We start from the raw sequence: 13,377 nt of genomic DNA, 5'->3' as shown, positions 1-13,377 counted from the left end.
CTGAACAGTATAAACTAAGCCAAGTTATACATAGTAGATATAAATTCAGGTGATTGGAGTGAAAAACAAAATGCACATTTAACCCTGGGGAAAATTAATCTACTGATGATTTCTCATCAGTTTGATGTAGCTCAAAAAGAATGGGGAAAAAAAGAGTTAAGGATAGTAAGATGAGTTAAAGTAGATGGAAAATACTAAGTTGATGATAAAGAGACCAAGAGTGTGGGAAAGACTGTTTCATATACCTTTCCCGTGTGTGTGTGTGTGTGTGTGTGTGTGTGTGCGTGTGTGAGTGTGTGTGTCCCCCAGAGACAGAAGTTAAATTAGTCATACTTCTGGCACGCCATTCACATTCATATGTGCTGGGCCACTCTGATTCTTTCCTTTAATCCCTTAATAATCAACCATTGTGATAGATTGGATGCATGTTTATTTGTACCTATTCTTATAAATCATGGGTTGTTTGTGCTATGTATTTTTAAATTATATAAATGGCATCGTGCTATACATCAGTATTTCTCAGAATGCTGATCCACAAATTTTTTGTTAGTCGGCATTATAAGTAAAAAAATTGAGAATTAACATGTAGAAACATTTTTCCTATATTATGCACGTGATGATTGTATTTATTCGAATGTAATTATATGTCTTTGGAATCTAATAATTAAAAAATTGGCCTATTTTTTTGCTTTTTTACATTTTATTTTACTAGAAATTATTTTTATTGCATTTTATAAGCTAATAGGTCTGTGACTGATTAGAAATTTAATAAAACTGGTCGTTTAGAACAAACACTTTGAGAAACACTACTAAGGTCTTCATTGTATTTATTACTTTTTCCATTCAGCACCATTAAGATCTACCCACAATCTGAGTATTTTGTAACTTCCTGTGATCTCCTTTTGAACTGAAGACTTAAAAAGTGAATATAATTTGGTTCCAAAGCTTGTGCTTTTTAAAACTGTATTTTTAATTAACATCTAAGTTCATTTCATTATGGTCAAAGAACATAATTTTGATGATACTGATTCTTGAGAGACAGTTCAAAAATAACTTTGGGACATAGGAATTATCAGAGAATTAATTGGCCCTATAAAAGTGTACATAAATCATAACCACTCTCCAATAATGACCTGCATCCAATAAGAGTATTAATATATTTTTTTCCTTTAAGAAGGAAAATGAACTAAAGGTAGATAGTGATTGGCCTTGTAAACATGAGCTTTGGCCCAAATGGCCTTGTAGCCATGGCCCGTTGTGAGCATCGATAATAGGTTTGACCACTGACTTGTAGAACACACCTTTGTTGCAGGTTTGAAAGCCTTTTGGGAAGGCTAGCTGGTGAAATTTCAAGCTCTTGTTCATCTCAGTTTCATTGGGAAATATTTGAAAGTCCAAATGGATAAATTCAGGTCATAACAGTTAATCAGATCTTCAACTGGCTCAAAACTGTCTTTTCCAAATCCCGAATCCAGCATTCTTGACCCTCTCTCCCATTTCCCAGATCTTCACCCAGGTTTGCTTCTGCTGTTAACTTAAAAGCATGAAGTAACCTGAGGTAGATGGGAATCCTTCCTAAATAAATCTGAATGTTGACTCTCCCTAAATAAACAGAGTAGGGCAGATTCCATTCTGTGATGAAAGTGGCCTCAGGGACAAATAGGTAAAGTGTGACTTTTAGAAAAAAAATCATCTAACATTTAAGAGACCTTGGACTGGAAATGTTTTCCTTCCTAAATCGCTCTTTTTATATCACAAAGCTGTGGGAAGTGTCAAATGAGATTACATGTGAAATTGCTCCAGAGACAAAAACAAAACTGAATTGTTTTTTGCTGTTGAGATTGGTATTGCTGCATGAGATTTGAATCTAATGTCAGTTAAGTTTGGAAACATCATTTTAAAACTTTAATTTTTTGGCTTTTATATTGTAATAAATTTTAAATTTCAGAATACATTTTAATTTGCAGAAAAGAAGATACAGAGAGTTCCCTACCCCTGTCACCCAGTTTCTCTAATGTTAACATCTGACATTACCATGGCTCATTTGTCAAAACTTAAGAAACCAACCCTAGTAGTCACTCTTTTCTAACTTCCATGCTTTATACAGATTTCATCAGTTTTTACACTAATGTCCTTTTTCTGTTCCAGGATCCCATCCAGGATACATTACATTTAGTTGTCATATTTCCTTAGTCAGCTTTGGTAACAATTTCTTAGTCTTTCCCTGTTGTTCACGAACTTGACTGTTTAGAGTATATTCTGGTGGACTGGTCAAGTATGTGTAAAATGTCCCTCAGTTTGGGTTTCTGCTCTGTTATGCTCAATAATTTTTGTTGAATTTTATCTAAGCAAAATTTTACCAAAATGCCTTCTTTAAATTGCCTTGGTTTTACTATAGAATGGTCAGTTAAAAATAGGTTTCAAGAAGAATCACAGAGAATTAAATGGATCTTGATAATTAAATTACCCCATAATTTTCATATAATTCCTTGCTGTGGAAAGTCTAAATACCTCACAGATACTATTTCCCCAGATCTCAATGCATCCCTATTAAATAAATACCAACTGATAGATCATGTTTGCTAATCTTTAATAGAAGAACCACAATGAAATCGGCAGTGTGCCAAATTAAATGGGTTTAAGCTGTATGATGGTGGAATGAATTCATGTTGTTGATATTAATACATCACTTGATTATTCATCTGCATAATGGTTTTACATTTCAAAAAAGGATTTATGCTTTAATACACATTCAACAAAGAATTTGATAATTCCAGTAAAATTTAGTAAAGCACATTATAAGTAAAATTGATCTATCTTGAAAAATGAATTATTTAATTGATAATGCATTTAAAAAAAAAGGAAGTAAAGCGGTGGCAAAAACTCAGGGACCTCACCTTCACCTCTCTTTCTCTCATACACACTCATCACACATACATACATACATCACACACACACATAAAGACTTAGTGGAAACTTGATTAAAAGTTCTTAAGTAGGGGCTTCCCTGGTGGCGCAGTGGTTGAAAGTCTGCCTGCCGATGCAGGGGACACGGGTTCATGCCCAGGTCCGGAAAGATCCCACATGCCGCGGAGCTGCTGGGCCCGTGAGCCATGGCCGCTGAGCCTGCGCATCCGGAGCCTGTGCTCCGCAACGGGAGAGGCCACAACAGTGAGAGACCCGCGTACCGCAAAAAAAAAAAAAAAAAAGTGCTTAAGTAAAAGACCATGAAAATCATGCATAAAAACAAAATAGAGGATGATCATTCTATTGTTGGAACATTACAGAATTTAATTCCAAAAATGTTAAAAAATTATTCAATTAAAAGGCTACTCGTCCTGGAACAGTTTAATTACAAGAAATAAAGTAGATTTCTTTCCTGAATAAAGAGATTAAAGAGAAATGCAGTGTGATAGAATCAGGAACCATCAAGAAAACCTCTTTTGTTCCTTCCTCATTTTCATAAGTGTAGTTCAGAATTATTTCTGTGTATTTAAGGAAATTCCCAACTTCTTTCTACAGCTATAACTTCCAGGAAAACCATCTGCAGTCAGAGTACTGATGAGTTCTGAAAGTAAAAGTCCCATTAGTTCCTCTCAGATCAATCATCATACTATTCCATTCACCTTTCACAGTAAGCAGATTGGTTAAAAACAAATTTCTGTAATACTCTTGAAATGCAGGAGACAAGGAGAGAAAATAATATACACAAAGCTAAGGAGCCTTGCCAGTGTTTTCCAGTAAATCTTTTATAGATCTGTCACTGCTGTCCAAACCTGAGGCAGAGGCCCTGAAAGAGTAGTAGAAGTGCCAGAACCACCTATATTTTTATAATTCAGGCATTTCAAAATTTAGAAATTAATTCTGGTACTTTCCAGTTGTACACTTAATATCATTTTAACAAAATATTTCCTGTCAAGGTACCATTATCTTCTTGTTATTAGGAGAATAATAAATTTATAGATTCATACAGATTTTTATGCTAAAAGACTTACAATTAGTATTTTTTCAAAAGCATCTTTCATTTTTAGGCTTGAATTAAATCTGATAATTTAAGGAACATTTTACACAAAATGTGACAGAAAACAATGCAGAAACAATATTTCAGCCTCTACTCTGTGCTCTAAAAGTACTCTGAACTTACCTCATGGAATTTTTTTCATTGTTTTATATCAGATTAAACCATATGAAATTGCAGACATTCATCATTTTGATCTACAAAAATGGCAATTTTATATGGTTTAACTTCTTAGCTGCACATGTATTTATTTGCTCCCCAATTGTAAGCAACTTGAATGTACAAGTCTATACATTATTTGCCTTTCTATCTCAAGAACACGGCATGCAGGACTGACAAATAGTAGACATACAATAAATGTTTGTTATAGTCAAACGAATGAATAAGTAAGTGAACTGTCCTCAGAATTCAGTACATTTAAATGAAATTGGTAAAGAAAGGGATGTTCTTTTACTTTCCTGGGATGTAGCCCCCAGAAGGACAAATACCCCATTCAAAAGAAAGCTGAGGATTGTTTTATTTTATTTTGTTTTGCTTGTATTTTATTGTTTTCGGTTTTTTTTTTTTTTGCGGTACGCGGGCCTCTCACTGTTGTGGCCTCTCCCGTTGCGGAGCTCAGGCTCCGGGCGCGCAGGCTCAGCGGCCATGGCTCACGGGCCCAGCCGCTCCACGGCATGTGAGATCTTCCCGTACCGGGGCACGAACCCGTGTGCCCTGCATCGGCAGGCGGACTCTCAACCACTGCGCCACCAGGGAAGCCCTAATTTTGCTTGTATTTTAAAGTTATGCTTACACAGTGGCAAATATTTAAATGACTGGATCTGTATATTTTACTCTCATGTATAAATGTTGGTGTGTAGATACAGTTTAAAAGTGAAACATAATTACAGCTATAGAATTTCTATTCTTTTTACATACATTATACATCATACAAATAAAATCTATTCCAGTGCTGCCTGATGTGATGGCATAACAAATATGTGAATCCCTGAGTTTAAATACTTATAATTAGTGAGAAATTATATTAATTTCAAAGGATAAATGAATGAAACATTCCTCTCATTAGAGCTAAGGAAAATAGGATATAGTCATCTGTGGGAAAAATGCAATACACAGTGGTTTTGGTCTAAGAAACTGGAAATTTCTTAATTTTTTCCCACTTTTATACTTGTAAAGTTATCCTTATTGTCACATGCTTTTAAACAATGATACTCCTATATATTGTGCAACACAGGAATATAGCCAATATTTTATAATAAGTGTAAATGAACTATAATCTTTAAAAATTGTGAATCACTATGTTGTATACCTGAAACTTATATAATATTGTTCATCAACTATACCTCAATAAAAAAATGGTATTCCTTGCATTATTTGTTGCCTATTCACCTGCATGGCTTTCTGTCTAAACAAAACCTACTTCTCCATAGCTGATAATAAGGCTTGCTTGTGAGGTAAAGAGCCCAGCCTGGTGCTCACTCCTGCAGTGCTAGGCCCAAAGAGAGCCTCAAAGGTGCCTGGTTAGGGAATTGTGGCACTGGAGAGATAACATAGGAACTTTTTATTTAGGGACATTGGAACATTCTAGGAGCCATTTCTGGAGCTTGTAATGTGTATGTCGAACATGTTACACAGTGTCACATTTTATGTAATCCTCACAACACTTCAAGATAAATATTGTCATCTCTACACTGCAAGATAATTATTGTCACCTCTATCTTACAGATAAACAAGCTGGTTCAGAGAATTTTATTTGTCCGTGTCACTCAGCTGGTGTGCAGATCTCACTCTCTCCAGAGCCCCCTGTCCTTCCAGCACTGTGCTGCCACTGCTGCAGCCTTCCATCACTCCAACAAATGCTCACTGGGACTCACCCTATGTCTGGCGTTGTGCTAGACAGTGTGCCTCGGCTTCAGGAAACTTAGTGTGGAAGAGACAAAAAATAAACAAAGAACTTTCCCATATATACTGTCCAGTAGTGATAAAGTAAAATGAGTGAAAACCAACTCAGGTTGGGTGGTCAAAGGAAGCATTTCTGAAGAGGTGCTATCTGAGCAGAGCCCTGGATGAAGTAAGGGAATGAGACACGCAGATACTTGAAGGAGCCATGGAACAGCAAGGATGGTGCCACAGGTGGTACCTTGGAAAAGCCCAGACGTGGCACCAGAATGCTGGCATTCAGTCACACTGGTTTCTGTTAACTTACTTTCAATCAGATTATGTCCAGCCAAGTCAACTGAAGCTCACCAGATTACTGTCTGGGAACTTCTTCCATATACCATGTTTACCCCTAAGAAAGGCACTTCTTGTGGGCAGAGGAAAACATCTGGGGAAGTCAGTCTCGGATCCTATACATTCCTGGCATTTTGCTAGTTCAACCACTGTGGACAAGTGTAACCCAGCTTTCCATGGAGTCATTGCCCTTCATAACCTGGATAAGACTCTGAGCTCTGAAGCTGCTTCAAAAAAGCCACATCAGAGGTGAGCTTGATCAGACAAAGAACCTTCCATGGAGCAAGCAGTGTAGGAGGGTGCTGCCTTGTACCAGGGCTCTCACCCATTTACAGCAAGCTTCACATGCCCGCAGAGCCAGAGACAGGGCTCAATTTCACAACAGTGGAACCCGCTTATGCTTTCTTGCTCAATGAAGCCCCACACCTTTTGGGGAGAATATAAAGACCATTAAAACATGTCAGTTCTCAAGTTTATGATCTAGTGGAAGAGATGGACAATGTTCCTGCAGTAATAAATGTCATGAGTGGTACATGGTCTAAGGAAATATGAAAGAACAAGAGATTGCTTTCAATTGGAGACATGAAATCAGGTACTATGTAAAGTGTCCAACAAAGTCCCCAGCACTTAGTAAACACTCGATAAATTTTGGCTGTTATACTATGATCAGGATTGGCTTCACATAGGAAGAAACATTTGAGACAAGGTAGGATTGCCAGTCATATTACAGGATGCCCAGTTAAATATGCATTTCAGATAAACAACAGCAACACATTTTTAGTATGAATACGTCTGAATATTGCATGGGACAAACTTACACTAAAATATATTTTGCTGTGTATCTGACATTCAAATTTAACTAGGCATCCTGGTTTTTTATTTGCTAAATCTGACAACTCTTAGACAAGAAAATTTGATATGGAGATGAAAATCGGGGAAAATAAATTAGCATGTCCAAAGGTACAGAAACTGGAAAGAAATAATAATTGTTATTGGAGAACATAAAGTGCCATGAAAATACTATTTCTTTCCAGTTTCTGTACCTTTGGATATGTGGCAATCTGAGGGCTTTACAAGGATCAACTCATTTATTCTTCATAAAAACATGTGTGATAGGTTATTACTACTATCCCCATTTTAAAAATGAGGAATCTGGGGTATAAAGAGGTAAAGTAATTTGTCCAAAAGCGGAGCTGGGAATGGTGTAGCTGGAAGTATGAACCTAGAATGTTTGGCTCCAGGGGCTGCTTGTTTTAACCATTCTGGATAGAGGAAGCTTATCGAAGGCCTTCAGGATCAGCTCATCACCACAGTCAGTCAAAAGTCAGATCAACCAACCATAATTCCTGCATAAAGTGAAATCTCAGTTGTTAGATCTCTGCTGGTGGGCTACAGCTAGCCTGCCTCCACCACCCTCTATATTCTTTCAAGTACTCGAGTAGAGATAGGTCCTCCCATGTTCCCCTTTGCATTCCCAAAGTCACCCTGTTCCTGGAATGTGGGATCTTCCACGAAATGGGCTACCTTTGCAACAGCTTATCTGAAGCAAACAAGCTTAGGGAATTGAGCAAGAACTTCTGGGACACCAACTTTACAGAAGGAGCAAGGGATGCGGGGTGCATGTTGACTGTGTCAACGGGACAAAGATAATGATTAATCAGACCTCCTGCAGACTTAAATGGGATGGGAACTCGGCGTGGAGGCAGTCCTCCTTTCTTTCAGCTGGAGTGCTCCTCTTGAGCCAGTCCCACCCACGGCAGAGATGGTTTCTGTGAGGGTCCTCTTCCTGGTCCTGAGTGTGATGGGTGCAGTTCAGGTATGGCCTTCTTTATTTCCTCTTCTCTTTCTCTCTGGTGTTTATTCCACAAAGAGCTTGCAGGTCTGAGTCAGCCATGTGTACGTCCTCACACACTGTTAGCTTTATAAGCTGTAGCCAGTGGAGGCAAGTCCCTAGATGGGCTTGACACCTCAAGAATACAGGGTAATATCACCCTCAGAGGGAGACTTAGTGGGACCAAAGCGTATAAATTCACAGGGGAATCTTCGACACCTATAGCTTGGTCTTACATTGGATTTTTTCAAAGAGAAGAAATTTTTGCCACCTTTGTTGCTGTAAAGCCTTGGGATTGCTAGTTAACAGAACAGAACATTCTTATGATAATAGTTTTTAATCTAGTTATTATTTTATTGCTATTTGTCCATAATAAGCAGAACAGTGGTTTAATGTAGCTTTTCTGAAAGGTTGTTTTTGTGTTTCTTTAAGACAAATAAGAAGCAAATTAGTTATCTTTGAAAACATATTACATAGCAAAATTGGAAGAGATTAATTGATAGGCAACACGTTTTTTGGAAGCAATTGTATTCTTTTAAGATAATTACAAATATTGCAATAATTCCTAAAGTTTGACTCCAGAGACCTATGCAAAAGAAGAGAAACTTCATTCAACAAGAGTTTTCAACTTCTATCTTATAAAAACATGGTAAATATGTTCCAAAATCTCAGTTACTTCCAGACTGTGAATTATTCTGTTTTATTTCTTTTCCTTTATTGCTCATAAACCCTAATACCAGAGCAGAAGAAACTAAAGAGTGTTTCTAACATAATTTTCTCCCTTATACAAATAATAAGTAAACTTTTTTATGGGAAACAAGACTAACACCATTTGTTAAGGTTATACTTTGCATAATGCATGTTTCATTTATTTCTCCCTTATTGGTATAAATATTTAATTTTTGCCTGTTTTTATTTTTGTGCCACTTTTTCCAATGTATGTTTGAATTTATGATTTTATTTCTTAGATGAAAAGATTGTACTTGTTCATTTAAATAAGTTATTCTTGAGTTAATATTACTATTATTGGGGTATTTTTTTGAATGAGACAGAAAATGTTAACTAATTATAAGAATAAACTACTGAGATTGATAGTCATAAAAATCCTTGTAACTTGGTGGTACAAAATAAAAATAACTAAAACCTAAAACCAACATTGATTTCTTAGGATATAACATCTTGTTGGAAGAATATCTATATATCCTATTTCACTTGATCACAACAGAAATTTTTTTTTAAAATCTGTATTTCTAATTATAAGGTGTTCCAAAAAATGTATCTTTCATGGACCTTTTTTTATTTTTTGCTCTCAGTGTACTTTTTTTCATTTCAAATAAAAATAAATTATTATGTGAGTAACCCAAAAAGCATTTCTAAGTCTGAATTGGCTACATTTGTGTCCTTGTATATACTTGCTCAAATTATAGACCCATAAGGTCATTGTGGTAGATACTTGAAGGAGAGACAGACCTGAAGCTAAGATGGTGTAGGTTTTTTCCTACTAAAACAGGAGTTAGAGGAGAAAGAACTGAGTTTTTCCATTATTTTTCTATCTCCAGACGTGAATGAAAATGTAAAGGCAGTTTTTAACTAAGCTTGTTGATTCAAATAATTTTCCTTTTATAATGGATCCTTTAAAGCTCCTAACATTTATTAAATGCTTGTTTAGTGTAGAACACAGTTGAGATTTGTATGCTCATCTCCTTTAGTCTCACAACTCCACGAAATAGGCATTAGGATTTTCATTTCAAAGAAAAGAAACCTGAAACTTGCAGAGCCCCTTGGATCCCTTGCTTGGGATTTACAGGCATGCCAGCATCTCCTCCTTATCTGCTTAAAGACCTCTTTTGTGTGTTTATGAATCCTTAAAGGCGGCAGATCCCAGTGAAGGTGAATTTATCGCTGAAGGAGGAGCTGTGCGTGGCCCAAGGCTCGTGGAAAAACACCAGTCTGCCTGCAAAGACTCGGACTGGCCCTTCTGCTCTGATGAAGACTGGGTGAGCCGTGGGCACAGGGAGTGGAGCAGGACAGTCCTTTCCTGTGCTACTGGCAGCTCACACAGGCTGACACTTTAGGTCACAAAAAACTTGTCAGTGGGAAATAATCTAATAGCTCCTTACATATCAAATTAAAGAAGACAGATGGAAAGGAACCTAGTCCTGAGAGCACTGTTTAAATTACCTCTGAGACTCTGGGTCATTGGTTGGATTAACAGATTGGATTTTAGTTGTACGTTCAGGCAAATACTAGGAACCTGAGTATTATGACCTCTGGATTTCATGGGTTCTAATTTATGGTTAAGTGGACCCCCATTCCAGAATTTCTTTAAGATCTCTGACTAGCCCTCTTAAACTACGTTTAGGTCAAGAGATGATCTGAAGAGACTGGGGAGGGCAGCAGTGGGGGCTCATAGAAACCTTCAAATTTATACTGGATCAGAGAGATAGACTCTTTTATTAATTTATTTTTTAAAATTTTATTGAAATATAGTTGATTTACAATGTTGTGTTAATTTCTAGTGTATAGCAAAGTGACTCAGTTTTATATATATATATTCTTTTTCATATCCTTTTCCATTATGGTTTATCCCAGGATATTGAATATAGTTCCCTGGGCTATACAGTAGGACCTACATATACTAGTTTGCATCTGCTAATCCCAAACTCCCAATCCTCCCCCCTACCCTCCCTCCTGCTTGGCACCCATAAGTCTGTTTCCAAGAGATAGACTCTTAATGTAATTTTTCCTTTTCATTCCAGAACTACAAATGCCCTTCTGGCTGCAGGATGAAAGGATTGATTGAGGAAGTCAATCAAGATTTTACAAACAGAATAAATAAACTAAAAAATTCACTATTTGATTATCAGAAGAACAATAAGGACTCTAACACATTGACCAGGAACATAATCGATATTTTGAGAGGGGATTTTGCCAATTCTAAGAGTAAGTATTACAGTTAGTGCTTTGACTTTATAGCACACAACCAAAACAACAAGAATCAGAAGTAGATATGATGTCTCCTTATTACAACTGTGATTTTATTCCAAAGTACTTTATGCAGAAAAATATACCTTTACGATATCCCTGAATTTTAAGGAAGGGGCTTGTTTTTGTTATTTATATCATGTAAAGGAGGTTGGTTTAGAATTGCTTTAAGGTCACAAAGTAAGTCAGCATTTTGGACCAAAGACTAGAATTTAAGTGTGTTCTTTTTTAAGAGTATACATGGAAAATAAGATGAGCCCAAACTTTTGAGTAGATACTTCTGTTTCTGTCTAACAAAGGAGGAAACTGAGAGGTCAGGGGACTTTCTCAAAGGCCAAAGGCACAAAGCTCTCATGTGGTGGGGCTGGGAGTGCAACCCACAGACTCCACCTAGCTTATTATGAAGTGTTTTGCTTTGTTTTGTTTTGTTTAATTTAAAATATAGAGCCATGTTGTCTCTTTCTCATAGGCTTAGGACTAAGCCTCATTAGGACTAGGAAACTCTGGGCTCACTCTGGACATGGGCAGTGAGTTTAGTAAGGCCTCAGCTCCTGAAACCTTGCCTTGACTCTTTATATCCTTGGGAGGCACATGGCTAATTTAAAGTTGATGGTGCAAGAGCAACTGGCAAGTGCATGATCTTGTTGACCTAAAAAAAGCTTAGGAACAATTTCAAATCTATAACTGTGAAGAAAACCTTTTCAGTAAGAAAATCCAAGAATACATTCACGTCCCTTGATTAAGGATATAATGAAATAATTGGAATGTAATCAAACTGATTATTTTATCTCAATTATGCCTTTAAAATTTCAGAGTTCTTGTCTTCTGCATTTATTTGGATTACTAATAAGGCATCTTAAGTGATATCCATGGATGACTGAAGGATATTGTCCAAATATCAAACGCCTAATAGATTTAGAAATCCCAAATTAAATGTCCAAACTATTATAGAAGTAAAATGGGGAATATCCATAAGCAAATTTCCTTCTTTTGCTGGCTATTACAAGCAAATCACTCAGCAGCTACTTCAGTACCCATATTTGCTATTTCAGACAATGAAAATACATTTAGCCAAGTGTCAGAAGATCTGAGAAGCAGAATTGAGATCCTGAAGCGCAAAGTTATAGAACAAGTACAGCATATCCACCTTCTGCAGAAAAATGTCAGGGATCAGCTGATAGATATGAAACGACTGGAGGTGAGTAATTATGTGGCTCTGACCCCAGATTTCTTTGTTTTTGAATAGCAGGGAAAGGAAGGCAATAGTCATTCATTAAATGCCTACTCTATGTAAAGCAATGTGTTATAGCCATCATCCACCTACAAAGTAAGTATTATTTCCCCCACTCTACAGATGAAGAAAAAATCTCAGTGCTAGTAAGTAAAATTTCCAAGGGCACGTAAAATGGTAAAGTTCAAAAGCAAAAACTCAGTCCTTGAATCTTATTCCAGCCCCTGCTTGTCCCTGACATCACTGTGTCTCTGAGTCTTCAGCCTCAGTCTCACAGAGGATCACATCATCAGTGCCTCCTCTCAGAGGGAATAGCACTTTGCTCTTGATCTATTCTAAGATAAATCCAGATGCTCCTATTGCTTATCCTGACCAGCCTTAGAATACCCAACCTCTCTTTCACTGAGGATACTACATAAATGAAGTATTGGTTGGTAGGTCTCCAAGTCAACGAAATGAAAACAGTTTCCAAAAATTAAATTAACTACTAAGAACTCAATAGACCTAGTTTATTATAGCTATCTTTTTTTTTTATCTTCCCCTCCCCCTCTAGGTGGACATTGATATTAAGATACGATCTTGCAAAGGCTCATGCAATAGGGCTTTAGATCATAAAGTAGATCTGGAGGACTATAAAGATCAGCAGAAGCAACTTGAACAGGTTACTGCCATAGACTTACTTCCCTCTAGAGAGAGTCAATATTTACCACTGATAAAAATGAGGCCAGTTCCAGGCCCAATTCCCAGAGAGTTCAAGAGCCAGCTTCAGGAGGCCCCTCCAGAGTGGAAGGCACTGCTGGACACGCAGCAGATGAAAATGGAGTTAGAGAGGTTTGGTGGAGATGGGCAAGCCAGAGGAGACTCTGCATCTCATGGAACAGGATCAGCATCAGAAAGCCCCAGGAAGCCTGGAACTAGTAGTATTGGAAATGTGAGCCCTGGGATCTATGGATCTGGAGGTGCTGGCACTTGGAACACTGGCCATCCTGATTCCGGCAGCGCGGGCACTTGGAACATTGGACGCCCTGAGCCCGGAAGTGCTGGCACGTGGAACACTGGCCATCCTGATCCCGGAAGTGC

At 37.3% G+C, this 13,377-nt stretch overlaps 1 protein-coding gene across 2 annotated transcripts in view; it reads left to right on the top strand.

The window, feature by feature from the left end:
• Window positions 1-7,967: 7,967 nt before the first annotated feature.
• Window positions 7,968-13,377, top strand: part of LOC114903097 (fibrinogen alpha chain-like) — a 6,427-nt gene continuing 1,017 nt past the window's right edge. The window contains exons 1-5 of one of the 2 annotated variants that reach the window (XM_029235899.1): window positions 7,968-8,066; window positions 9,953-10,078; window positions 10,841-11,024; window positions 12,119-12,264; window positions 12,851-13,334. In XM_029235899.1, the coding sequence (XP_029091732.1) occupies window positions 8,013-8,066; window positions 9,953-10,078; window positions 10,841-11,024; window positions 12,119-12,264; window positions 12,851-13,334 (994 nt within the window). In that variant the 5' untranslated portion in view covers window positions 7,968-8,012. Of the gene's footprint in view, window positions 8,067-9,952; window positions 10,079-10,840; window positions 11,025-12,118; window positions 12,265-12,850 lie in introns of both variants that reach the window. The other variant, XM_029235898.1, reaches the window with a different exon arrangement.

Source organism: Monodon monoceros, unplaced genomic scaffold (genome assembly GCF_005190385.1).
Source record: "Monodon monoceros isolate NGI ecotype Baffin Bay Population unplaced genomic scaffold, NGI_Narwhal_1 Super_Scaffold_20, whole genome shotgun sequence".
Lineage (NCBI taxonomy): Eukaryota > Metazoa > Chordata > Mammalia > Artiodactyla > Monodontidae > Monodon > Monodon monoceros.
This window is presented reverse-complemented; position numbering and strand designations above follow the sequence as displayed.